Genomic DNA, 27,636 nt, shown 5'->3' with positions numbered 1-27,636 from the left:
AAATGATGGTTTTATATGGATATAATGATTTCAAAACACTTACTCATATGCAATAGCAAGTGGCGTTGATACTGTTTCCTGGGCAATGATGTTAGCCAATCATAACAGTAGCCATTTACTGACAAGCCTTAAAGGATCTGTCTCTTTAAAACAGTTCATTTCAGACAGAGGGTCAATAATTTATAAATGTATAATAATTTTTCTGCTTATATTTTTGAAAAAAAAAAGAAGGTAACAACTTATTCTTTGTTATATACATGGCACATACTATAGTTATTACAAAAAATTGTGTATAATTACATACAACAAACCCTAAACCACACCCTATAATCTTAACCCAACTACATATAGTTAACTATTATTATTCAGTACGTAAATATATAATTACACTGTAACACAGACACTGTAAAATAAAGTTTAACCTGAAAGAATTGCTGTATCTTTTACCATGAAAGATTTCAACTCAGTCTCAGAAAGAAAATAAAACAGTTTTTATTGATTTGTCTTGACCTTTAGAGATAAGAATAATTTAATCATGATGAGGGAAATAACATTGATAATCTATAGAGTTTGTATATGTGAATTGATAGCTTTGATCAGATAATGTCCCATGTTTGCTTTCGTGTAAATGAACTGAGGTCTATAAATTAGAAGTTGGGTCCACCTGGGGCTTTGAAATTTATCAGCGTTCAAACCAGAGGGGTGAGGTTTTTAGGGCATGACAGCTTTTTTTTAAGGTGCTCACTGACATTTCAGGTCAGAGTGACTGTCCAGTGTTGACTTGATTAACATTGGCACTGTCGTGCAATTCAACCCCTATAAATTTACAAACATCATGGTCTCTTTAAAAAGTGTGTCAGCTTCACTAAAAGGATACTAATGTATGAATTTAAGGTAATTAAAGAATAAAAACCAACAACATTATTTAACCGCCTAACCAGAAAATTTGAATGTGACGCATTTAAATTCAACATTTGACTGGGACATTTGAATCTTTCAAACAGTGCATATTATCTGTTGAAAGAAAGACATCTCTCTCTCTCTCTCTCTCTCTCTCTTTCGCTGAGAGATGCACATATTGGACAAATAAAACCTTCCCTTGTGGACTGAGGATTTCACAATTTATTTGTGACATGCGTTGTACAAGTGTGTAGTGTCTGTGCGCTTAGTATAAAGGTTACTACAGTTTGCTTAGGGCTTGCCTAATAAGGAGTGATTTGTTGTTCCTGACTAATCTATGGACTCTCACATTGAGCAACATCATTGGAGACTGACAATACCGAGAGAGCAGGACAGGAGACGAAAGAAAGAAAAACAACAATGCAAAGATCAGCTTAGCATACATTAAGTTGGTGGACTAAACTGGAGATGCAGAAAGAGAGGAGTAACACAAAACAGGAAGTTACATAGAGATTGTTTCTTTACAGTAGTGTAAACACACGAGGGTAAGGATTCGCCTGGCAGTTTGTGTTTGAGTGAAGATTGAAACCCAGTCAAAAACACTGTGTAAAAGAAGAAAGGTACTGAGCACAGTCGTGGTGGTGTAGAGATGCTGAGGAGAGAGTGTGAGTGAATAGACTAAAAAAGAGGAAAGAGAGGCCACGCGAGGAGACGCCGCCGAGAGGAGCACAGTGGATCATTATGGGAGTCAAATTCAAGGCTTGTGTTGCTATTGTCTTCGTCATCCTTTTGTTTGGCTCCATGTGGCTATGTAAGTATTGCCATTTTTTTCTGATTTTTTCAGACTGAATGTGATATATTCGGTCAATGTAGAATTGGTAGGTCAGATTTTCTTGCACACCAAAGCTACTTTTTTTTGTTGCGGGGTCAGTTTTTTAGTTATTGTTTTCTTATTTTCATCTTAATAAAGCTTGTAATTACTGGTTTATATATTGGTTATATATAAACCAGTAATTAGCTTATTTTTCCATCTTACTGGTTTACTATTGGTTATTGGTTTCAGTATCAGAGCTGATTGACCATTACACTGTAAAAGATGTCCACCTATTTCAACTGAAAAACATAAAGGTTTACCCAAACATGGAAATTCTGTCATTAATTACTCCCCATCATGTCGTTCCAAACCCGTAAGACTTTTGTTCATCTTTGGAACACAAATTAAAATCTTTTGAAATCTGAGAGCTCTCTGTCCCTCCATTGACCGTCTACGCAACTTCCACTTTCAAACCCCATGGCATGGCATCATAAAAGTAATCCATGTGACTCCTGTGGTTTAACCTCAATTTTAATGAGTTACCCAAGTACTTTGTTTACGCAAAAACATAATTTGCACTTTATTTACAAAATATTAATCTCCAATGCTCATTCATGAGAGCACCACAACGCATGCATGTTGTGTTAACGCGAGAGCAGACATTGTTGCGTGAACTCGTTAAGATTAATATTTTGTGGTAAATTATTGGGGGGTTTTTTCACAAACAAATCACTTACGTTGCTTCGTAAAATTGAGTTTAAACTACTGGAGTCACATGGATTACTGTAATGATGTCTTTACTACCTTTCTGGGGCTGGAAAGTGGTAGTTACGTGGACTGTCAATGGAGGGACAGAAAGCTCTCAGATTTCATTAAAGCTACACTGTGTGATATTTTCTCCCATCTAGCGGTGAAAATGTATATGACCATCCAGTGAATATTAGTTTCTGTTCCTCTCAATTCCGATTTCGTTTTAACTCCTACGGTGGCCGATTTAGTCCAAGATTAACATGGCTTCTAGTTCGACCTCGTCCACATTCGACACGGTGCCATCGAGTGTTAAAACGCGAAAGGCGAAGCTTGAATTTACGGGTATGTCCATCTTTGGCTAATGTACTTTCAAGATGGAGGGGCAACATGGCGACCAGCATTTGAACCCCTCACCGTATGTATTTTCAATGGCATATTATAAACTTACGAGAATACTTTATTACTTGAAATAAGTAAATATACATTAATGAGCACATATATTTTTTAGCTGAGAATAAACTAAAAAAGTTACACAGTGTAGCTTTAAAAAGATCTTAATTTGTGTTCTTAAACTGCAATTCATCCACTGGCCACTAGAGACAGCCTCCAAAAGGAGCTTTGAGCTTTATGTTAAAATGCACAGCAGACTTTACAGCAGAAAAAAAACCTGGTATAAATTGTGGTTTTGGTCTAATTTTTAGAGGGTTTTTTATAACTCATTCATTTACATTATGTTAAGCCTTAAAGTTCTGCATAATTAAGGGCGTGGCTTAATTTTTAGATGCCAAGATGGCAACGGCCGACTTTGAGGCTTCAAAAACTCTCTTCAGAAACCTGTGTGACGTCACGGACACTACGTCCATATTTTTTAACAGTATGGTTTGGAATGAAATGAGGATGAATGAGAATTTAAATTTTTGGGATTTGGGATTGGAATTTTAACTATCCCTTCAAGTTCAGCTGCTGCCTTCAATTTTTGAGTATGGGGTTAGTGGCATCTTGTGTTGTCCCTACCAGCCGTTTGTTGTTAAAAATACATTTCTTTAAAATAAAATATCTTTTGAACTTTGAGCGTCGTAACCTTGCAGATATTGTTTATGCTCAAACAGCAACATTACACACGAACTAAAGTTTAAAAAGTGAAATCATAATCAACCACCCCTTTAAATTATTTTGATGAGTTATTGTAAACACATATGTTGTCATGACTTACTGGTCATATTTTTTTTTTTACAGTGCACTTATCAAGGAAATTAACATGAACAGAAATTTGATCTTATTTCGTATCTTAAATAATTGTACAGTTCATGAGAGAAGTAGCGGTGTCGGAATGACCAAATGTTAAATGATTCTTTGTTGAGTCTTTGTTCATGAATCGGAATGATTTAGTTCTCGAGTTCAACTCACCGGCTCGAGAAGCTGGTCTCAGCTATAATTTTGTTTTCCATGAAAAAAAGTAAGTAATAGGCTACATGTGACCTTCTGGATGCGTTTATGTGTGCATCTAATAAACTTCAACTGATTTAACTAGGTATTTTTTATGTTCTCTTCCTGTTTAAAAATATTTATTCTCTCATCCTCTGCCTCTCATTGTAGATGGGAACCTGGAGCACCACTGGGATACTTGTCCGATAGCTTACAGAATAAAAAACAAGGTAAGAATGGTGAAAAATATAAAACTGAACACAATATAACATTTTATTAAAGCTGTTAATAGGTCATTTTAGCCTGTGCGTGGTAACAGGAACTTTGCCCATTTATTGTCACTCATTTTATTGCATCCCCCTCCTTAGAAATCTGTCCTCCTTACCTCATGTTTCCATCTCTTGTCTTTTCTCAGCCTCTGCCTTTGACTATAGTTAATAGTACAGATAAAGGTGTGGCTCCACTGAGGGTGTGTCCTGGTCAGAAGTTTCAAATTGCCGATTTGCTGGCTCACCTGCAAGCAGCACCAGTCTCAACCAATGATGTGCTGCTAAAGCCGTACCTAGCAAGCTGGGATGAGCTTATCAAGTGGGTTAACATACATACACATTCTCATCATATAGCAACCAGGCTAGGCTAACCTAAATATTCCAAAGCCGTATCATACGAGCTAGAGTGCAGCACAAACAGGAACTTCAATAAACAAGAAGTTAATGCTGAGTAACAATTTTTTTAGACATTAAAAATAAATAACATTATTTTCTGTATTTTTTAGTAGCAAAGCAAAACAATAATTAACCATTGCGCGTCTCTGAGCAGTGTTTCATTCCAGAATGAAAAGTCACTCAAAAGTCACTTGTCGCCACCAACTGGAGGACTGTTGTAACTTGCAGAAAGAGTCACTAGCTGCGTCCCCTGGTTTAACCCACTAGAACACCATCAGTAGGTACTACATTTGAAGAAGAACTTATGTTGAGATCATTCAGAAAAAGTATGTTTTATATAGCTAGCATGAGTATTATTCGGTGTCTCAACATCCTGTGACAATGCTTCAGCGTCAGTTGTGACGCTTCACTGCCATTCACAACTCCTCTCCTGTGGAATAGTAAAGTGTCCATCAGCTGAAAGCTTCAGAATCTCGCCGGAAGTAGTAGGTCATCAGGGTACTTTTTACAGAATGTTTTTTGATTAGGCTAATATAGGCCTAGTTGTGTCCCAAATGACACACTAAACAGGGCTTCTCATCTGTGGCCCTCAAGGTTCACTTTCCTGAGGAGTTTAGCTTCAACCTTGATTGAACTCACCTACCTGCAACTTTCTAGTAATCCCCAGTCCTTTGTTACGGTGTTCAGGGGATTAGGGTTAGAGCAAAACTCTGCAGGAAAGTGGACCTGTACTATACTATTCACTTATACTATGCACTACATGTATCCGTCTATTTTATGAATTGATAAGGTCATTATGTCATCCAGCATCAGTGTCTGATAGCGGGAAGGACATACTACTCATTCCACATACAACACCAACTGACCAATCAAATCATCTGATAATAGTATCTATATAGAGTAGAAACATGCATGTTCAAAATATCTCTCCTCTTTTCTGTGCATTTAAGGTTTTTGGAAGCCTTGGGGCCAATGGTGGGTCTAATTTCACAAGAAATTGAGTCAAAAACCACCATCATCCGTGACCTGGCCCAAAAAGCGGAAAAAGAGGCGGAGAAGAAAATGAAGGACAGAAAAAGAATGACTCAGCAAGGAGACACAGTCATAGTGTCACCTCATAACAAATCTTCTAACTCTGAAATGGCTCACAGCCTCTCATTTGGATACACTTCTGTTCGGTCTATGATTAAATGGGAGTTGGAGAATGGTTTGGTGGATTTTCACCAGCAGACGAACTCAGGCTGCAGGACTCTGCTGCGCTTACACCGCGCTCTGCTCTGGCTGGAAAACTTCCTGCAGGAACTAGGGAAGGATGCGACTGAAGGAGAGCGTCTACGTAGCCCTTCTGACCTCTGCAAAGAGACTTACCAGCGCACGCTGGCCCACCATCACACCTGGTTTGTGAGAAAAGCAGCAGAGATGGCCTTTCTTGCTATGCCTAAACGACCTTATTTCTACAGGTTGGTGTGTGTGGGAACGCAGGCAGAAGCCACTGTGGTACTGAACAGGGTAGTGACAGCAATGAGAGAAGTGTACGAGAGAAATGAAGTTGCTCTACAGGAGCACGGCATGCTGGATCTACCCTGAGTGTGGAGAGAGAGAGAGGGAAATTAGAGTGGGACCGACCTAAAGAACAGGACACTAAAATACAAGATTAGAACTTTGAACCCTTATAAGAAAAGAATGAAGACACAGCTGGATGATCTTATTGGATTACTCAAAGAAAGGTCAATTTTCTTAAAGGATAATTAATGAAGAAATTCATGACAACTGGAATAGGCTGGAGTGGAAGAAGATTTCACCTTACTATCAAACATGTAATATTTTTTTGATGTTAAAAAAACCAATATATATATATGTATATATACTGTGAGTCAGTGCTAATGAATGACCAATGGCAATGACCAACACTTAAGGTGCTTTTTGCATAAAGAAAATATAATAAGGTACAGTTTGTTTGACATAATTTGTTGAATTACATTTAATTATTTATTTTATATCCAAGCACTTAAGAAACCTGATGAAAAAAACTTTTTTTCCTCAGCAGACATATATTTTGTATTGTAATTGTCAGTATAAGACCATTTACATAAATACAGAATATAAATCAATAATAAATATTGTTTACATAACTTTTTATAGTAACTAGGCAATTGGTAAACATGCTGTGCTCAGTGTTTGTCATCTGCTTTCCTGATATTGGAGGGAAAAAAAACAGTAGGTTTGCACCATAATAGTGCTAGTTGATTTTGAAAGATCCAGCAATGCAGGCACAGCAAAAGTGACTTGGTTATGTAAGTTGTGTTTCAACAGAAAAACATTTGAACAATCTATATGCTTATCAAATTCTTTTTTATAACTGCAACTGATACCGACTGATACCTAATGACTGTCCAGGCGATATTGAACTCTCACACACACATAGCCACATCTATTCTGGCATGATGACACGACAAACTGGATAGCAATGCAACTTCAGTTGTTTTTTAAATGGTCGGTTTACAGAAACCACTCAAGGTGCTTAAAGGGGTGGTAAAACATATTTTTTCGAAGGCTTGATTCTGTTTGTGGGCTGCACTGTAACGTGTTCATGCTTCGTTTGAAAAAAAATTGCATTATTTTTCATATATTTTACACTGCTCTGTCCCTCCTTGTAAAAACGGTCTGATGGTTTCCGGGTTCTATGAAGCCGGTCCCTCAAAAATACGCAATGGGCTCAGATTGGCTAGCTGGCCCAGTGTGTTGTGATTCGCTAACCGCCTAGTGCACGTTTTTTATCGGAAACGTCACACCCCTTACCTTTACCGGTAGACTGTGCTTTGGTAGTGTTAGAAACAATGGCGTCAATAAAACCATACCAATTTGAGCCCGAATCAGACCTAGAACATTTTAGTGAAGATGATCGAGCAGAAGCTGTTCAAGAAGGGTTGTTAAACGACGTTTCAGAATGGTTTGTTTTTTGTTGTATAGCCTACTACAGTCCTCAAAGGGATTATTTGAGTAAAGACTGCAGATCTATAGTGATCGCTACTGAATGGCACCATTACTTTTGTATTTTTATAACGATTATTGCCAAATATCTGTCGCAAGAACTACCCAAAATTGGCTTTACTATAGTAGCCAAATCAAACACAGAACCCTGTTTAGCATGCCTGTAGATAAACAAGCATGTAGATAAACAATACATAAAAGCTCTAATCAAAGAATAATTTACACTAATTCCAAGTTCGCTGTTGAGATTTTAAAAAGTTTGTAACGTAAGGTGTTTGTCGGATAACATTAAGTATGAATGAGCATTTAACTGGTTTGCAGAGCCAAACAGCGTAGTCATTTGTTTACTTCCTTGCTACAACGTAAAATTAACAATGCGATCTATTACAGGGAAACACATCGACGAAAAATAAATCACACTTACAGGTTGTGGCCCGTAAACAGCTTCTGTTTTTAAATCCATCTTTCAGGACAAGCCGTTGTGCGAATCCTGCATTGAACTCGCAAAGATTGTGGAAGCTTTCCTCCGTGAAATGTGCAGCACAGAGAGCGATATAACCATTGATCCCTAACTCCTCCGTCCGTAGGAAGGCTGGCTGAACAAAGTGGACATGCAATCCGGATGAAAACAACAGCGTTTTCGTCGGCATTGCGGCAACAACACTCCAGCTTACTAACCAGATTTGCTGTTCACAGCCCACAGCACAGCAGATAGACGGCATGTTGCAATTCAGTCCTACAAATGGCGCCCGCCCGCGCCACTGTGGGACGTCACATGAAATCTAAGAATACCACAACAACTCTTCTCCACAGCAATAAAAAATGGCCTCGCCCCCCTTATTCTCAGAGGAGGGGTTTATGTAAATATTGGGACTGGTGATGTCACCAACCCTGGAGGAATGTCTGTAGTCCCTACTGGCCGTTTGCTGTAGTCCTTAGAAATGGATTTCTTTAAAAGCAAATATCTCCCTTTGCTTTAAACTTTGAACGTTGTAACTTTGCAGATGTTGTTTATGCTCAATCAGCAACATTACACACTAGCTAAAGTTAGAATAGTGAAATCGTGTTTTACCACCCCTTTAAAATTGGCACTCTATGAAGAGCACAAAGAGGTATGGAACAGAAAGTCTGCTAAATTATATTATTTTACAATCATTTTGAACAGTAAACTAGAAAATGCACTGAAATGTATTGTTTAAAACAAACATTTCTTTCAAAATATTTGAGATTATATGATAATGAAAATATTTATGAAATGTTATCGTATTGTATTCATTCAAATGGCATGATATCAAAATGGATATTTAACCTGCATTAAGTCACAAATGCATATTTTTTCAGGAAACCAAAGCTCATGCAAATAAAGAAAAGGTCCTTAAATCAAAACTCATATTTATTGCAATGGAATTGGCCATGATTCAGATTTAGCAGAGACAGCCCTTCATAAAGTTCCTTATAATTCCACTGCATGAGCATAATTTATAAGGGCAAACCTACACACACATATTGCATTCATATTCTCATATGGACAATGGAAATACTGAGCATGCAAACGTGTGGGTGTCAGCTCTGCTCTTTATTAGTCTATTTTAATTAAACACATAGGTAATGTAAACTCATGAAACTTCGGTTTTAACCCTTTTTACCTCCAGAAATTCAGAATTGACAGAATTTCTTATGCAAATTATATTGATGAAGAGCAGACGGTGTATTTTTGTTCATTTTATTAAGTTTGTTATTTCAATACATTAAGCATATGAACATATACAGTATAAGGTGTTTATATTATTAATTGAACTAACTAGGTAATATAATTTCACCCTCAAACATTTCCGCACAGTTTGCGCAATGTCCAGTTCTGTGTGAACCTCTGAACATTGAGCCATATTGAATGAGCTGCAGTTTTGTTCTGTAATGTTGCTGGGCCTGTTCACACAACCCACTCCTTCTGTGCAAACTCATCCAAACCACAGCATTTTTTATATATACTTATTCGTATACTTCATATACGTTAGATGCATGACTTGTCATCTTGTTTTCAAAAAGCTGTTCAGTTCATTTGGTTAATATGTTCATAGGAGACATTTCATTTGTTCAGATCCCCATCTTTGCCATGATCTGTGTTATCACTGTGACGTGTAGTTTAATTATTTTGGTGTTTCAAAGGCTACAATGAGATCCAGACTATTAAAGTGACAATGAATTATTACATTCTTGGGCTAAGTCTTGTGACCTCCTTGTATGTTATAATAACCACGGCAAAGCTTAATATCTATCGTACATTCCCCAGCTGCTACATGCTTTTTCATAAAATGGTCAACAAAATAGAAAATATATGTTATTTGAAAATATATGATCTTTTCTATATTGCATGTGATTTTAAAACACACATTGCCATTCTCATCTATATATTTATCTAAATATAGGCTAAATAATAAACAATTATCTTCACGATCAGCCATTCTAAAGGTAAATAAAAACACATATTATGCAACTTTTCTCTATACACGAAATGGACAAATTAAAAATATATATTGCTTTTCAGAAGATTCCAGTGTGTTGATACAAATGCTAATATTAAATGTGTAGTTCACCCGTAGAAGCGGTTGGTGGCGTGGGGGCGCTGTTCACAAAATCTCCAAGCCTGCATGCAGCAAAATCTGCATTTACAGCTGTTTTCTTTTGCCTTTTTGTGCATGGTATTGAAAGTGAACCGAATTCTCAAAAAAAAAAAAAAACAGAACAATAATGAGAATTATGTTGATTTTTCACTCCAGAATATAGGCTACAGGGATAATTGTACAGAATCAAGTTAATGATATGTGATCTGGGGCCTGAGGTAAATGAATATTTAATTTTGTTGATGTGCAGCTTTCTCTGCAGGGTCAGATAACATACTTTGTGCACAAAAAAAATTAAATAATGCTATATACAGACATCACAGACGTAGGCTACATGTGAATAGATAGATAGATAGATAGATAGATAGATAGATAGATAGATAGATAGATAGATAGATAGATAGATAGATAGATAGATAGATAGATAGATAGATAGATAGATAGATAGATAGATAGATAGATAGATAGATAGATAGATGCTTTTGGGGAAATGCTGGTGTAGAGCACCATACCTATTTAGGATTATCCAGTGAGATTAAAGGATTAGGGCATTAGACAAAAGTGTACACACTCAAACTCTTGTCAGAGTCAATATACGACCCAGAGAAGTAGTGTGATTATTCTTATCGGTGATCCGTTCTGTGAATGACAGTAGCCTAAACATGAAACACAAGACACTTCACAGCATGGAGCATGAGGTGTATGTTCTCAGAGAGCGAGTTTTTGTGTTTAAAAACATAAAAGAGAGAAATGAGAATTTAAAAAAATAATGAGAAATGAGGTGGGTGACCATGTTTTTTTTTGTTTGGTTTTATTGACTCATGCAGGGTAAGGACTGGGGTGGATTCACTTATGTCTCCCTTATCAGCAGAAACATAAGCCTGCTGTTCCTGCTCTTAGAGCCTCTCTAAATGTCTATGAAATCACTTAAAACAAATTCCAAAAATACTCAGAAAGTAAATTGTGCACAAAGATTAACAGAGAAGAAATTAAATGAAATCAAATCAAATAAAACAAACACACACATGCAGAAATCCATACATATTCTCTCACGCACATACCAAACACACTTTTTCTATCTATTTTTCTGATCTTGAACTGAACCCAGGCCTGTTGTCATCCTCTGAGCCGGTGCAAATCAATACAAAACATCATATCCCCTCACCATGTGAGACAAATTGGATTACACATGCAAAAAAAAAGAAAGGAAAATACTGCAAAAGTTCTATTTATACAAACAAACTTAAATAGACACGCCTCATAATAAATGAAACGTGACGCATATGATATTACAGTCTGTGCCGAAACCAATAGGAATGCAGAAAGGTTTGTGAGTGTGTCTGTTTTTTGTGTGTGTGTGTGTGCTAGAGAGTAATTTAGAGCCGACGTTCATCAGTGTTTGCTACATATTGGTATAAAATATGCTCTTCTCGTATAAAGCCACAAATCAGACAGAGGAGAGGTTTGAAAACCACTCTTCACAACTGATACATGCATGCAAAAAAATCCTAGTACTCCAGAGCATGAGATCCAAAACATGAGATCTCACTCCGAACACGAGATCATGCCAGCATAGCACATTAAGTCAAAGACATCTGCTTTGAAATTATAATAATTCATTTCTGCTAAATTAATACAGATACTAATGGTTTGGAATTTTTCTCCTTAAAAAAAAAAAGATATCCCTTAATATTGTTTAATAGAATAATATATTATTTAATAATGAGCTCTGATAGCTGAGCATGCAATTTAACTTTTGTTTCAGAAAATAAATACTGTAATATCTCAACTCACACATGCAAACACACGCACACACAGATGTACACACGTGAATACACACAGAACCACAACCTTGCTAACTCTCTACAACCTCACTACAGTCTCAAATGAAAAGAAAAAATATATTTCTTTGAAATTTTGAAGTGTTATTCTCTGTGCTGTCTGTGTTGAGGATTGCGGTGTCTGGCTTATATCTCTAGCTGTGCCTTCTGTGCATAATCATACACTCTGTTGTGTGTGTGTGTGTGTCTGTCTGTGTGTAAGTGTAAAATATAGGAACACACTTTCAGCTATTTAATTTCTGGAGTTGATCCTCAGTTTGAAGGAAATGCGTCCAGCAAACTTGTCTCGTTCAGTGCCCTCAGGAATGTTGTTAGAGTTGATTTTGCACTCCACATTGACGTCCTCGTTCATGGTGATGTTGAGGAACTTAATGGCTACTAGAGGCTGAGAGTAGTTTACCTGCAGCAGAAGAAGAGCGACATGGCTGTTTTATTAAAAGTGGCCTAATTGATCTGTATTATTTTACATTTACTCAAGTTGAGATCACAAGACCAGCTGAATACAACTAGTTTTATCTCAGTTGCCTCCTGTTATTGGACACTATCGTTTACTGTGCATAGCACATTTAAGCATTGGCAACTGACAGCTTTTCCTCTTCTTTTTCTTCATTTGATGCTACATGATCCACATCACTAGGTGATCAGATGAATACCATATCAGCACAACATAAAATACTGATTGCACCTTTAAAGTCAGCATGAAATTGAAATTGTGAATGTCTTTTCTTCCATATTGTCATGTACATCTGAGTAAAACAGATTATTGAAAGAGAAAAAAACATGTAGGATGGGGACTATTCTATCCATCAATTGTTTATTGGATGGTGGTAGATCTGAATGCGATCTATAGATTGATTAAAGGGGCGGGTTTAAAGGTGCACTGTGTTTTAGCGGCATCTAGAGGTGAGGTTGTGAATTGGAACAGCCCACCGCTCACCCCTCCCTTTCGAAGCACATAGAGAAGCTACGGTGGCTGACACAGGACAAAGATGTCGTCGTCTGAGACAGCAGAGAGTAGCTAGCATTCTGTAGAGCAGTTTGTCCATTTAGGGCAACTGTAGAAACATGGCGGCGCAAAATGGCGACTTCACTGTAAGGGGACCCGCGGTGTATGTAGATAGAAAGAGCTCATTCTAAGGTAATAAAAACATAACGGTTCATTATGTAAGCTCTTTATACACTACTAAAAACAAAGTTATGTATATTATATGTGACCCTGAACCACAAAACCAGTCACAAGTCGCACGGGTATATTTGTGGCAATAGCCAACAATACATTGTATGGGTCAGAATTAGCAAATTTTTCTTTTATGCCAAAAAATCATTAGGATATTAAGTTAAGATCATGTTCCATAAAGATATTTTGTAAAATTCGCACTGTAAATATATCGAAAATGTATTATCAGTAGTAATATGCATTGCTAAGGACTTCCTTTGGACAACTTTAAAGGTGCTTTTCTCAATATTTAGATTTTTTTTTGCATCTTCAGATTCCAGATTTTCAAATATTTGTATCTCGGCCAAATTTTGTCCTATCCTAACAAACCATACATCAAGGGAAAGCGTATCTATTAAGCTTTCAGATGGTACACATGTATACATGTCAAACTATACATGTGTTTTGTGTTTCAGGGTCACATATTGCATTTCTGTCAATAGATCCACACTGCACCTTTAAGTGGACTAAATAATTGGGGAATTCCAGCATACTGTACGTCACCAGAGAAATGTAAGACATTTCACTGGAAGATCCAGTTATTGCATTTTGATTTGAAATTGTCAATAATAATAATAAAAAGGAAACGTATGCATGAATGAACATGCATTCAGAAATTCAGGTGAATTTTCATTGTATATCGACTTTAAGTACATATGTAAGATGTGTGTCTGCTTGTGTGCTTACAGGCGTATTCTCCAAGTGTGCGTGTGTGCATTGTACCTGGGATTTCTTGCCATAGTATGGATAGTACATAAGGTTGAAGGTGCCATTGGGGGGAAAGTACACCAGTTCACCAAGTTTATCTGAGTCATCCGCCTACAGAGGGAGGAAGACATTCTGTTCATCTCAGCTCAGCATTTGATCTGAGGGTATCAACCTGATTTCTAATACCAAATCTGCTATTACTGTATTAAACAAACAAACACAAAAACGAATTGCCCCTTGAGATGATCTTATGCTGGAATTATCTAGCATATGATCTGACTATGAATAATCATTTTATCTTTTGCTGCTAAAACATATAAACTTAAATAAAGATTTTAAGTTTGATAAAATTATCCAAGTCTGGCTTCTAATTTTCTCTCATTGCAGAATATCAAAGCTGTAAAATACAGCCAGGAAAATACTCTGTTAAAATGATTATTCTTTCTTCCGTCTATTATTCTTACCCACTCTTCTTTCCCAACTTTGTATCTCTGATAAGAATGGAGGGGGAGAACAGATGAGACAGAAAATAAAAAACAAATCATCCACATGAAACATAAATGAAGATGATGAGCAATGGTGTAAAACAACACACATTGAACAAACACTGAAAGCAACAATTAAATGACAACAGTACAGAACACAGGAGGAGAAATGACGTGTCCATGATGAGAAAGAGCAAGATGTGTTGTATGGGGAAAAAGGAACATATCTGCATGAGCCTGAATGGCACCATCAGATTAAACCACTGGCCAATATCCAGTCACAAACATGGCACACACTATTGAGAAAGCTCCGGGAAAGAGCATGAAAACTTCGCTCTAATGCAATACAGATCAAAGTTTGCTACCTGATAATGTGTGGCATTACAGGGAGGTAACAGCAACTAAAATTAACCTGCAGTATGTGAAGACAAACAAGCGAAACTAAAACTGTTTCATTTTCTAAAACTAAACATAATTTTCATTAATTCATCATTTTCAAATATTGCCTAAGCAACACAAATAAAATAAAGCTAAAGTTTAGCATCCAGTTGACACATGCCTGATAATACCTGCTAAATGAAGTACGCAAATGAGGTAATGGCTTAAACACGCCCACCTCTCAGTCTCTGACTGAATTTTGCATGAACTATTAAATGCTGAATGCATTCAGACTTAAAATGAATGGGAAACACTCCAATGTTACTTGTTCTCATTTCAGTTTGTTTCTTCTCATTTATTTGCATGTGAATCGGCAGCACATAGTCTGCCATGGCAGCTTTTCTCTGATTACTGGCTAATTTAATCTGGTGGCCTTGTTGAATGGCTCATGTAACTTTAATCTGAAATCAATCCCTTTCTAAAAGACTGAAGGATAAGAAGAGAGCGAGAGAGTGGGGGACTGAGACAGAGCGCTCTTACCTTGGCACCACATGTGACGTAAGGAGGCTGCCCATCTTTAGACGGCAACAGACCGATCACCTGCAAAAAAAAGAATAAAGATAGATAGATTGAGAAAAAGAAAATCCACAGATAAAAACAAAACGGAAAGGGATAAAAGGTCAAATTGGGTCTCATTACAAAGCTAAAATAACTGTGGTGAACTATTTTAAACACTGAGGCCGCTATCTTCAATTCTGTGATTTCAAATCAGACATTTATTTGTATTTGTACTGTTTGTAATATGTGTCCCTGGACCACAAAACCAGTCATAAGGGTCAATTTTTTCATAGGCCAAAATACGCTTTCCATTGATGTATGGTTTGTTAGGATAGAATTTTTTTTTGGCCGAGATACAAAAAAAAAAAAAAAATCTAAGTTGTCCAAATGAAGTCCTTAGCAATGCATATTACTACTAATACATTTGTTATATATTTATGGTAGGACATTTACAAAATATCTTCATGGAACATGATCTTTACTTGGCTATTGATCTATTTTGTGGCTATTGCCACAAATATACCCGTGCGACTTATGACTGGTTTTCTGGTCCAGGGTTACATATAAGATATTTTTGTTTTTTACATTTTTATACATTTGGCAGACGCTTTTATCCAAAGCGACTTACATTGCATTCAAGGTACACATTTTACATTTTGTTAGTTCTTGCTTTCCCTGGGAATCGAACCCATGACCTTGGCGTTCCTAGCGCCATGCTCTACTGTTTGAGCTGTAGCTTTCCTGTATCTTTCCTGGAAAGTTATATTCAATTAGATGTGCCAAAACATTCTGGCAGGGTTTGGTGGGAGAATCCGCAGGAATACTTGACTCTGATTTGTCAATTGAAGGATTAAGCGGTACAATATTTTTGCATTATAAACTGTAATTTGACCGTTTGTAAATGTTCTGACGAAAACATTTCACTCCATTCTAGTCCACGTCTTACACGGTTGAGCTTGATGATGACACAGGGCTTGCCCACGTCGTAACCATAATAACGATCTGAGATCCCAGAGCAATCCTCCAATATGGAGCGTTTGAACTGGCAGGAACGCTTGGGGAAGTTTTTCAAACTGCCGCTGTCCTCCTGGATGAAGTACTGATCTGGTTTGCACTCGTAATTCGTCTGGGCTTGGGCTGTGTCATTGTAGGCTGCATAAAATAAGCAACAGGACATGCATGACCTTCCTTCTGTGAACTTCTTGTTGAATGACATCATTTCAATAATAAAATAACCTCATGGTACTCACGAGAGAGGAAGTTATTGAGGCCCTGGATATATCTTTCCCAGGTCTCTGTGAACTCCATTGTGTAAGCGATCTCCAACTGCTCACCTTTAGGTCTGATCATCATCCCTACGAAACAACAGAGAAAGGCGAGGTACAGAGTCTGTGAGTGTGTGTATGTTTGGGTCACCGTGATTACAAAGCACATTTTCCTGGATCAACATCTTTGTTGCTTCTGGAACAACATTCCAATCAACCAATCAGATTCGAGGGACAAGTTTACAGTTTATGTCAAGTTTAGGCTTACAACCAGGGTTAGGTAACGTATGGGTAGGGATATGGTTAGGACTACATTTTCAAACAGGAACATGTCTTACTTGAAAATCACGGTGACTGACATAATCATGTTTACATATATTTAGCATTTATTATTCATCAAAAAGGCTAATGAATAGACCAATTAATGGCAACATCAGGGTGCAGTGGTTACAATTTGCTTTATTTAAGAACATATCTATAAAAGGTTTCCACAAGTCTGTGTGTATCACCTGGAGTTGAAAGTCTATCTTGGTATGTTGGTCTGTGGTCATCGAGTGTCTGCAGCATTACGTACATGGTGAGGGTAAATAATCCAGCCAGGAAAATGTAGAATGCCAGATAAAACAACAGGATCAGACCTACAAGGACACACACATTCAAATCCAAACTCTAAATAAACATACAGCACTCAAGCTCTTGGAAATTCCCCATGCATGCAAAATATGTGTCACTGGAACACTGGTCAAACTTAGCATCGAAATATACTTATTTTATGGGAATTCTGGGTGAATAATATGAACTATTAATCATTACTACTACTACTAATACTAATAATAAATTATGTCTATTCATTTCAATTGCATGCATCAATTATTGGAGTTTAAAGGAACACTCCACTATTTTAGAAAAAAGGCTCATTTTCCAACTCCCCTAGAGTTAAACAGTTTAGTTTTACCGTTTTCAAATCCATTCAGCCGATCTCCGGGTCTGGCGGTAGCACTTTGGAACTTTGCTGCCGTATCATGGGTGCAGCAGGCACAATGATATTACGCAGCGCCTGAAAATAGGCTAACTTCCGTAAATACAACAAGACAACAACCTGCTTGCACAGGGAGCCTTTTAACCATGGAGACATTTGTGAGAGACGATTCAGAAGATATTTACTTTGGTGCAGATCCTGAACCGTATCTATTTGAACCGGAATACTCGGAAGATTAGGTTGTCACCTTGGTAATGTTGATGGAGGTTGGCCTGCGTAATATCATTGCGTCTGCTGCACCCATGGTACGGCAGCAAAGTTCTTCAAGTTCCTCGCAACTTTTTGTTTTCTTAGTACAAGTTTTAAATAGGAAAAATATCGAAACTCTTTGGTCGTTTGATGCTAACGGTCTAATCAGATTCAATGATCTATGCTAAGCTATGCTAAAAGTTTTACCGCCAGACCCGGAGATCGGTTAAATGGATCCTATTTTCAAAAATAGTGGCGTGTTCCTTTAAGCATCAGAAACCCATATTTTGATGACATTAAAGGGTTAGTTCACCCAAAACTCACGTCATTCCAAACCCGTAAGACCCAACGTTATTACCTCTTTCAAGGCCCAGAAAGGTAGTAAAGACATAATTAAAATAGTCCATGTGACTACAGTAGTTCAACCTTAATGTTATGAAGTGATGAGAATACTTTTTGTGCGCAAAAATAACAGCACTGTGTTTACAACGTGAACAGCATCAGAGACTGAAACGAAAGAGAAGATATCGTTGAATAAAGTCATAATTTTTTATATATTCTTGTCGCTTCATAACATTAAAGTTGGACTATTTTAATTATGTCTTTACAACCTTTCTGGGCCTTGAAAGTGATAATAATGCTGCAGTCTATAGGGGGTCAGAGAGCTCTCGGATTTCATGAAAAATATCTTAATTTGTGTTCCGATGATGAACGAAGATCTTACGGGTTTGGAAAGACATGAGTAATTAATGACAGAATTTAAATTTTTGGGTGAACTAACCCTTTAAGCATTTTTGACAGACAGATAGCACAATGGCAATGCCCCCTAAATTTCAAGAAGTCATACGGATAATGACTTTTTGATGCCACCTACTGTCCGATCAGCACAAGCAAATTTTACACTTCTCCACATACTCCCACTTTATATGTGTACAGTATATTAGTTTTTAGCAGATCATTTTTACCATGACTACAGTAATAGCTGCAGAATACTGATTGGCTGATGGCAGCCACATTTTTATATTGTCCTCATTGATGGAATGGAACCAGTACTACATACATGCAAAATATAGATTGAACTACAGTCCTGCCATTCTTATGGTTCGCACTGTGATAGTGCCACCAAGTGGCCTTAAGTTGAGCCCTTGTATTATTACTATACCAAAGTTTGTTTACATATCTCATTTAGTTTGAGAGTTACAGCATTAAAGTAAAAGTGGCCAGAGCCAGTACATTTATTTTGGTACAGTATGGGGCAGCCAGGCTGAATGAAATGTTAACATTAATGAGTGATAAATGTTAATGTTAATTAATTAATCAATATTGACAAAGGGACTCCAAGGAATTATTCAGATCGGGCCAGCAGTCTAGAAGTAGTTTGCAAAAGTATGTCCCTATCATATCTATACATTTTGTGTCTTGACCCAATGAAAAGCACACAACTTGTTCTCCCTTATTGTAACTTCTCCTACACTTCACACTCTTTAATAAAAACATGTTTGATCAGAGTGTTTGTTTTAAGATATACAGACTTCTACATGACCAATTGACCATATAACCATATATTTTGCACTCGGTCTTGCTTCCTCTCTCTCCATCTGCTGATGTAACTGAGAAAAGAAGCAAGACTCGTGGGCTTAATCTTCTTAACTTCTCACCAGAGCACCCCAATCTCCTCTCCTCATTCATATATTTATACAGTACATTCATACACATTCACTGCAGCTCTGTCTTACACATTCATACTTTTACACACAAATGTCCCTTACAGGAAGTCTGGTAATCCTTTCTGGTCAAAGTCTAATCTCTGACAAAATTGAATTACTGCAGGGCAGATGTGGGTTAAGAGGGGTGAAATTTAAAGGGGAGGGATGGTGACAGAAGGAGGAAAAGAGGGCAGATTAAATCACAAGGAGGGTTTTCAGGGAATATACTGTATGGTTTAGAAACTCCAGAGTAGCCTATGTCTCTACACAGTCATGCAAACACTCCTGACTAGAAATAATCATAAAGATTATTGTCTGCACAACTGCGCTAAACAGGTCTCTATACAGACTGCAGCACTGTTGTAAAATAATGTGGCACCATATGGTTATTGAAGAGCTGGTCTGAGAATTGTTTTAGTCTTTGCTTATGTTAATGACAGAGGCAGCCATTTTGGATAAATAAGTATGGTTTGTGAGCCATTGATATATCGGTAATATCCATCATACGAGTACACTGTAAACCCAAATAATGAGTTATGATGTTCCCAATTTTAAGTAAGCAGAACTATCAAGTATTGAGTTTCCTCATGCATGTTAACTGCTCCTAACTTGAAGTACTTAGTTAGCTACCTCATAGATTTTGATAGCAATTAACATAACATATTTAGTTATTAACTTTTTTATTTTGAGTGCTTGCAAATCAAATGAGTTATCAGAACTCAAAAAAGTTGAATGAGATTTTTTAAAGTTAAGAAATATTTGCTAGCAATAACAAACGAATTCAGAAAATGCCAACTTGCTAACATGTAACAGTAGCATAGCACTTACTGAGTGAGTACAGCAACTTAAAACATGTAATTGACCTGCTCTCAAACCAAGCAGCATGTGCCACTTATCACCATGATGGTAACTCTCCAAAAACCCACATCAACAGAAACTCTTCTAAATTAGCATAACACATTAATCACTACTACATCTCCCTTACCATTAATATTGTTCAAATATTACATAACACTTAATTAATCAAAACATTATATAACACTTAATTTTAGCATTTACTCTCCCTTTCGAGTGCCATGGACAAAGCTGAGAAATAAAAAATCCCAGCCCAGTTTCACACTTTAAACTTTAGTCTAAATGAAAGGAAATTAGTTCATTCAACTCAAAACACTGAAACAATTCAGTTTACTTGAAATACGTCAGTGCTGTGAACGCAAAAGAAAAATCTAAATACTCAGTAACAGTTAATTTAACTGAACTAATTTGTTTATTTAAGTTTGTCCTACTCAAACCAATTAAGTATTTTGAGCATTAGGGTTTACAGTGGTTGACATGCTATAGTTAATGTCTAAAAGTTTAAAATGTATATATACTGTATTACTGCAAGTGTACAGGGTAAATGCATGACATTCACCTTTTTGCAATAGACTTAGTATGTATAATTAAATATAATTATAAAATGATTTATAATAATAATTATATACACCACCATTCAAATGTTTAGGGAAGGATTTTCTTTTTTTAATTAATTCATGAAATACATACAGAAATTGTACACAATACATATATTGAGAAATGACAACAACACATTATAGACGAACAGCTATAATGGGAGATGAAAAAGAAAGAGGAGGGGAAGAGAGAGAGAGAGAAAAACAAACAAACAAAAAGGTAGTGAAAAGAAAGATCTTGTAATTAGAATATGTCTTTAGGAAGTAGTTAGATGTTATTTTAAAGGGTATTTAGTAATTTAACAATTTTAACCCCCCTCACCCCTCAGAGCAGCGATTTTTTAAAATGTTTTTGAAAGAAGTGTTTTCTGCTCACCAAGACTGCAATAAATTGATCAAAATACATTAAAACAGTATTATTATGAAATATTATTACAATTTAAAATAACGGTTTACCGTTTTAGTTCAAATGATTTCTGAAGGATCATGTGAGTAATGGTCGATGAAAATTCAGCTTTGACATCACAGGAATAAATTACATTGTAAAATAATGGGCTGATTTGGTGCTCACGAAACATCAGTTGTGCTGCTGAAATGTTCAAAAGAACAGCATTTATATATCCTTGCTAAATAATGTACTAATCGCAAACTTTTGAACAGCAGTGTACATATGGTATTTATATTATATATCAGAAAGGTTTTGCTCAAAATAGTACAGCTTGAAGGACACTTGGACTGCCTCAAATTTTCCATTTGCCTTTGTAATAACATTGTACTTTGAAACACATTCACCAACATATTCAATAATTTATGGTTGCTATTTTGAACAGTCCAGGCTCTATCATTCCATTGAAGGGTTATGAGGGATAAGTTGGCAAACATATATGTGTGTGCTTCTGTTATGGTGGCTAGCAGGAGTGTGTACGCCTAAGGAGAGCTCATTAAGCTACAGGACACCTGAGCTTCACGCAGCGAGGCCCCTGGGGACAGTCGATCAGGTTGCCCCGGGCCGATGGAGGAGGGATACCGGATCTCTTCCCCCTGTTCTGCTGCATCCAGGAGCTCCCCGCACAGACAGGCTTTCACTGATCAATAACAGCAGTGCAATGTGAGGTTACTCTACAGGCTAGGATTACACAGGAGTGCGCGTGTTAATATGCCTGGAGAGAGTGAAAAAGAACGCAATGGATGCGTAAGAGAGAAAGCAAGCAAAGATAAGGGGAGAACGTTGCCTTATGCAGAGAGACTAGCAAAGCCCAAATGATCAGATCATTAAGCACTACTTAATCTCACAGCAGGAGAGATTTAAAATCACCTCCGTCTCTAAGGACACCAAGTTCCTGCATTATCAAACATTACTTGCTAAACTTAGTTCAAATGTGGTGCATTTTCATTAGCTGTGCTGGCTCTCCTCACGATCCGTGCATGTGTGCGTGTGGCGAATTCTGCACCGGGTGAGAGTGACACACTATCGGTGCTCTTCTGTTTCTTTATCTGTCTCTCATCATGATGAAAGCCACTCTCTCTCTTTCAACCCTCTAATTTGAACGCAACCTGAAAGACAGGAGCAAAATGTGCCGCTGTGATCTGTTCATTAATACAGACACGAACCCTACAAACAGTCTCTTTAGATCTATGCCCACCTCCTTTCTGATTCATCAATTCCAAAGGCCATCCAACCTACCAGGCCACCATACTATTAAACACAGCTTCAGAGCAACACACAGCTGTGATGTAGACAAAGGGAGCAGTCCGTCCACCGTTATTACTGAACATCATTTTCCTGTTTAGGCAGCAAGAACTTTGTAGTGGATGCAAATAAATAACTATACTGAAAAAAAAATACCTTATAGCATGCTTTAATTAACTAAATTGACTGATTTTATTGAAAGTCAAAAATATTTAACATCACTGAATCAACCAAAATCCAGGTGGATGCTGCACATTGGTGGTGCGTGAGGAGCTTCCCCCCTTCTATGTAAAGCGCCTTGAGTGCCTAGAAAAGCTATATTAATGTAACAAATTATTATTATTAAATTAAAATAAATTAGCTTACACCAACAAAGATAAGGTAAGATAAGATTTTTTTTTTTTTTAAAAGCTCTCCACGAATATTAAGGATAAAATGCAAGTAAAATTACATAATTTAATCTCCATGTATTTATTCATGATGTGTGCAGCGGTATAATAAGCGTCATTTGAACAAGAATTCTGTGACTAAATTCAACAAGAGGATCTTAAAATACAGTAAATCGTCCAGCTAGAACAGTGCTTCCCAAATGGGTTTTTGTGGGACAACTGCAATGGGAGCTAATGATAATTAAAACAATTTCTTTTTATATAAATATGTAGTTTTAAACTAAAAACAGCCTAAATGAAATACTTACTAAAAAAGATTTAATGTGCATTTAATGTGACCGTTAACCGACACCAGAGAACCGTGCTCATGCAAATGTACTGTTAAATAATTCAAATATAAACTTAAAATCGAACTTACTTCGAGTATATATTTTATGTCAAATGAGTTTGTCTGATAAAAAAAGTTTAGTTTATCCCTAAGCTAGAAAATCAGTCCTATAACATCTCCCAAACTTCTAGGCGGTTCCTTTCCAGGAACCCTTATGCTTCTTTGAAGATCTTCTGCTATCATATGCTGCAGTATGAGCTGTAATTCTCAGGAGTAGTTTAGAGATTCACTTACAGCCTTTGCAAGAGTGATGTTTAACAACAAGATAGGACACAGACTCTATATGACCCTCCAGAGGGCTGTAGTGAGATCAGGTTTAAGTGCTTTTATCGGATGTATTGACCTCTCTGTGTCCAATGGGTCCTGAAAGGAAATGTTTCAATAGAAGACACAGCTGTATGAATGTAGCTGCAGCTTCCTCCGTCCTCCATAGGTCACTATTAAGCTCCAGTAATGAGGATGTACTTTGTTAAAGAATCTAAGCATACCCAGGTTCACTCTGGTTTGGGCACAGACAAAAATAGACTAATTAAGGAGTCTTAGAGAGCACACTGGCTTAACTAGGCAGTTAGTCCTCAGAGCATCACACACACACACACACACACACACACACACACACACACACACACACACTCAAACACACGCTCTGTGAGGTGTCACACACTGAGCTCCCTAGAGCAAAATGTGCTGGCATACATGGAAGTCTTGAGGGCAGTGATCTAGCATTTCTCCAACTCAAGCACACACAAGCACACACACACACACACACACACACACACACCCATAGTATCCTAGCTGAGATGCCTGACGGGCAGTTTTAGAGTGCTGAAGCTTTAATGCCATCATTCCCTGATTAAAAGATACATTCAGTTCCAGAATTAATCTACGGCCCTTGAATAGGCTGCGTCTCCACATGATAGCCTCACCAAGGCAACCAATGAGCCTATTAGTGAAGGATTACATCTTAATTCACAAACCCCCACGCACACACTCAAAATGGCCCTTGGCTAGATTAAATCATCTCAATGTCACTGCAAAAGACAATTTGCAGCAGTATGCAATGGGCTAAAGGTGATTTATGGTTAACTTCTATTAAGTGGTTCACAAAGTTTAAACAGGTTTAAACCAAATGCCAGAATGTTCATTTGTGAAACAGTGTAAAACTGTATATAAAAAACAACAACAACTGGCAGCTGATGATGTTAAGTTTTTCATTTTATAACCTGTTTGAATGATCAAATTTGTTTTGATAAAATGTACACATAATGATACAGGTGGCACATTTGGGGCTTAAAGTTGGCCTCTCTAGCAACCGTTAGGGTAGCTCAGACCTCAGGGTAACACACGTGACGGTAAAATAATGCATAAACAGGATAAAATTCAACATAACGCCGTCCAATCTACATAACTGCTACCAAGAAAGAAACTAACCTTTATGATACGTTTGACACAATGCAGGATATTTTGCAAAAACACCATTTATACAGTATTTCACTATATTTGTTCTGCCTCGTTGAGTAATATATTGCACAACATTTTTTTGTGTATAGTCAGGTATTAAACACATGGCTACTGCAGAATTGTAACATTCTTTTGAGGTTAAAATGACTATTCTTGACAGGATGTGGTTCAGGAACTAGTGATGTGTGCAAGCCTTTAGACGTTCTGCCTGAAGTGCATTGTGTAGTTTTGCAGTGTGTCGACGCATCACACGTCTCCGCGCTGTTCATTGGCTGATGCCCCGCATTCAACACTTATATCCGCAAAGTCCAGAATAAGACAATAATCATTGAGTACAGTAACCTTGATCCATCAGTAGACATACATTTCGTTCATTTGACAAAGATAAACACATACTAAGGCTAACATATTGCGTTTACAGCTGCATAAACGCGCGGAGGAGAGGAGACGCATGTGACGCATTATAGCCCGGCAAGGCAACTTGAGTTTCAGCACCTCGGACAGCGATGTGTCTGTTCAGTGAACTTCTCAGCACTGACCGTCAGACTCAATGTGCTAATTTTAAACGCACAATTACGTGGCACTCATTTGTAGGCTATACATGCATGAGTGTAATCCTGTCAATGCAGTGCAAAACTTACCCCAACTGCTCCCGGTCCTCCCGCAGAACTCGCGCGTCCTCGGGTTCCAGAAGAACTCTTTCCACGAGCTCTTCTTTTCATCTTTTGCCATTTTCCTGGACGAAATAAATGTGCACTCACAGAGTCAACGCCTCGAGGCTAACACTCTCTTTGAGAGTAATAAAGAGCTATTCACCCCTTGAATAGAGTAGAGAAAGGGTTACAACGATCTTTAAGTCTCAATGGAAAGCGTTTTTAAATGAAAAGCTGGGTAAAAGCGATTCCCAAGGCACTCTGCCGAAACCTGAGCACTCAAGCGAGAACTGAGTGTGAGTAGATATCGCTCCTTCTGTAACGCCCGGTGTTCTGCCCACCCACCAGTGCAGTGCGCATTCCGCAGAGAGAGAGAGAGAGAGAGAGAGAGAGCAGTGCAGCATTAATGTGCCGATACTGCAGTAGCACAAGCTCTGCCTGCTCAGCCCCGAACACCTCCCCCCACCCCCACCCAAAAACAGAGCCCCTCCCTGTGCAAAACTCAAGTCACTTCTTGGCCAATGGCAACGCCATGCGGCGCACTTAGCCCCGCCCCTCAGCAAACTGACAGATTATAAAGGCTGTGATGGCAGAGACTTATGGGGGCATCCGTCAGTATCTCATGCGGCCGTTGCCAAGGAGACACTCGCGTGCCCTGCTATGGGAAAACTCAGGTGAAGTCAGGGAAAACTCCTCTCAGGATGCAATTGGTGTTTTGTGCAAAGACTCCCAATGGCCTCAGAATATCAGATGCACTGTAAAAACATAATCTTAGATCAAGTAAATGACACTACAAAAATGACCAAAGATTTACTTGACAATTGTAGATACAACTTTAAAGGTGCTCTTAGCAATGTCACGCGTTTTTTAGGCCAAAACATTTTTTGTCACATACAGCAAACATCTCCTCGCTATCCTCTAGCTGCCTGTCCCCTGAACACACTGCAAAAAAAACGCGGTCTCTGTAGTCCGCCTAAGCTCCACAAACTGCAACAAAAACAAACCGGTGCAGGCTGGACCATGAAGCACAACAAACAGTGCTCCAGCCAACAGTGTTGCCACAGTTACTTTGAAAAAGTAATCTGATTACTGATTACTCCTTTAAAAAGTAACTTAGTTACTTTACAGATTACTTGATTTTAAAAGTAACTAAGTTAGATTGCAAGTTACTTTATTACTTTACTTTATACAAGTTACCGACAACACCCCTGCCGCCTCAACATAAAAATGACAACCATTTTTGCCAACACTCACTTTATTGGAAGTGCATTTTTAACAGTGACGTTCAAAAATGTATCTCCTGACATTTTAAATTGAAATTAAAAAATATTTCCTGAAAAAAAAAACGTGTTTTAACAAAACAAATGTCTTTCTTGACTTCATAAATACTCTCCCCGGGACGCAAGAAGAAAGCAAAAATATATATTTTTTACTAAGGAAAATGACAAAAATAGTAACTCACAGTGACTTGGATAAATTACTTTAATCTGATTACTGGTTTGGAAATAGTAACGCGTTAGATTACTCGTTACTGGAAAAAAGTAGTCAGATTAGAGTAACGTGTTACTGGCATCACTGCAAGCCAATAGCCGACAAGACTGATTTGGGGGTGGAAATCATTCTTGTCGGATATTGGCTGGAGCACTGTTTGTTGTGCTTCATGGTCCAGCCTGCACCAGTTTGTTTTGTTTTGGCCTAAAAAATGCGTGACATCGCTTGGAGCACCTTTAAGCAAAACAAGTAATCTAACTTGATGCAGCTTTTGTATAACAATATAGGCTACTCTGATTGTCATTTGGCATTAGATAGATACAATTTAAGTTCAGACAGTGCTACATTGAAAATTGATTTGTGTTCAAATGTCTTCCCAGCATGCACTGGGGCATTAATACTTAAATAGCCTATGTGATGAATTCGGAGCTGCATACTATCCCTACTATTTTTTATTTTATTTTGTCATAGAAAGATATTGTAAAAGTTGTAAGAGTGATGTGAGGTTTGGCTACTTGCAAGTTTTATTTACATTGCCATTGATTTTATCATGTTCAAAACC

The 27,636-nt window shown here is 37.6% G+C and overlaps 2 protein-coding genes across 7 annotated transcripts; one reads left to right on the top strand and one right to left on the bottom strand.

The window, feature by feature from the left end:
• The first annotated feature begins 1,246 nt into the window (after positions 1-1,246).
• Positions 1,247-6,885, top strand: gltpd2b (glycolipid transfer protein domain containing 2b). Its single transcript, XM_079815551.1, has 4 exons — positions 1,247-1,711; positions 4,061-4,119; positions 4,305-4,477; positions 5,505-6,885. The coding sequence occupies exons 1-4, from the start codon at positions 1,642-1,644 to the stop codon at positions 6,139-6,141; spliced, it is 939 nt and encodes a 312-aa protein (XP_079671677.1). The 5' UTR covers positions 1,247-1,641; the 3' UTR covers positions 6,142-6,885.
• Positions 6,886-9,273: 2,388 nt separating this feature from the next.
• On the bottom strand, positions 9,274-26,019 carry atp1b2b (ATPase Na+/K+ transporting subunit beta 2b). Of its 6 annotated transcripts, none has more exons than XM_079815556.1 (9): positions 25,572-25,917; positions 23,704-23,832; positions 17,127-17,255; positions 16,603-16,707; positions 16,299-16,504; positions 15,335-15,394; positions 14,396-14,422; positions 13,947-14,042; positions 9,274-12,407 (listed from the first exon to the last, which is right to left on the bottom strand). In XM_079815556.1, the coding sequence occupies exons 3-9, from the start codon at positions 17,191-17,193 to the stop codon at positions 12,240-12,242; spliced, it is 729 nt and encodes a 242-aa protein (XP_079671682.1). In that variant the 5' UTR covers positions 17,194-17,255; positions 23,704-23,832; positions 25,572-25,917; the 3' UTR covers positions 9,274-12,239. The 6 variants fall into 6 exon arrangements, 5 of the variants coding, with proteins under 5 accessions (XP_079671682.1, XP_079671678.1, XP_079671680.1 ...); XR_013816397.1 differs by lacking the exon at positions 23,704-23,832 and adding an exon at positions 12,945-13,140 and having other exon boundaries at positions 10,950-12,407; positions 25,572-25,993; XM_079815552.1 differs by lacking the exon at positions 23,704-23,832 and having other exon boundaries at positions 25,572-26,019.
• Between the last annotated feature and the right edge of the window lie 1,617 nt (positions 26,020-27,636).

Source organism: Gobio gobio (genome assembly GCF_949357685.1).
Source record: "Gobio gobio genome assembly, chromosome: 4".
In the NCBI taxonomy this organism is placed as follows: Eukaryota; Metazoa; Chordata; class Actinopteri; order Cypriniformes; family Gobionidae; genus Gobio; species Gobio gobio.
The sequence above is the reverse complement of the archived record's forward strand: the minus strand, read 5'-3'. Positions and strand labels throughout refer to the sequence as shown.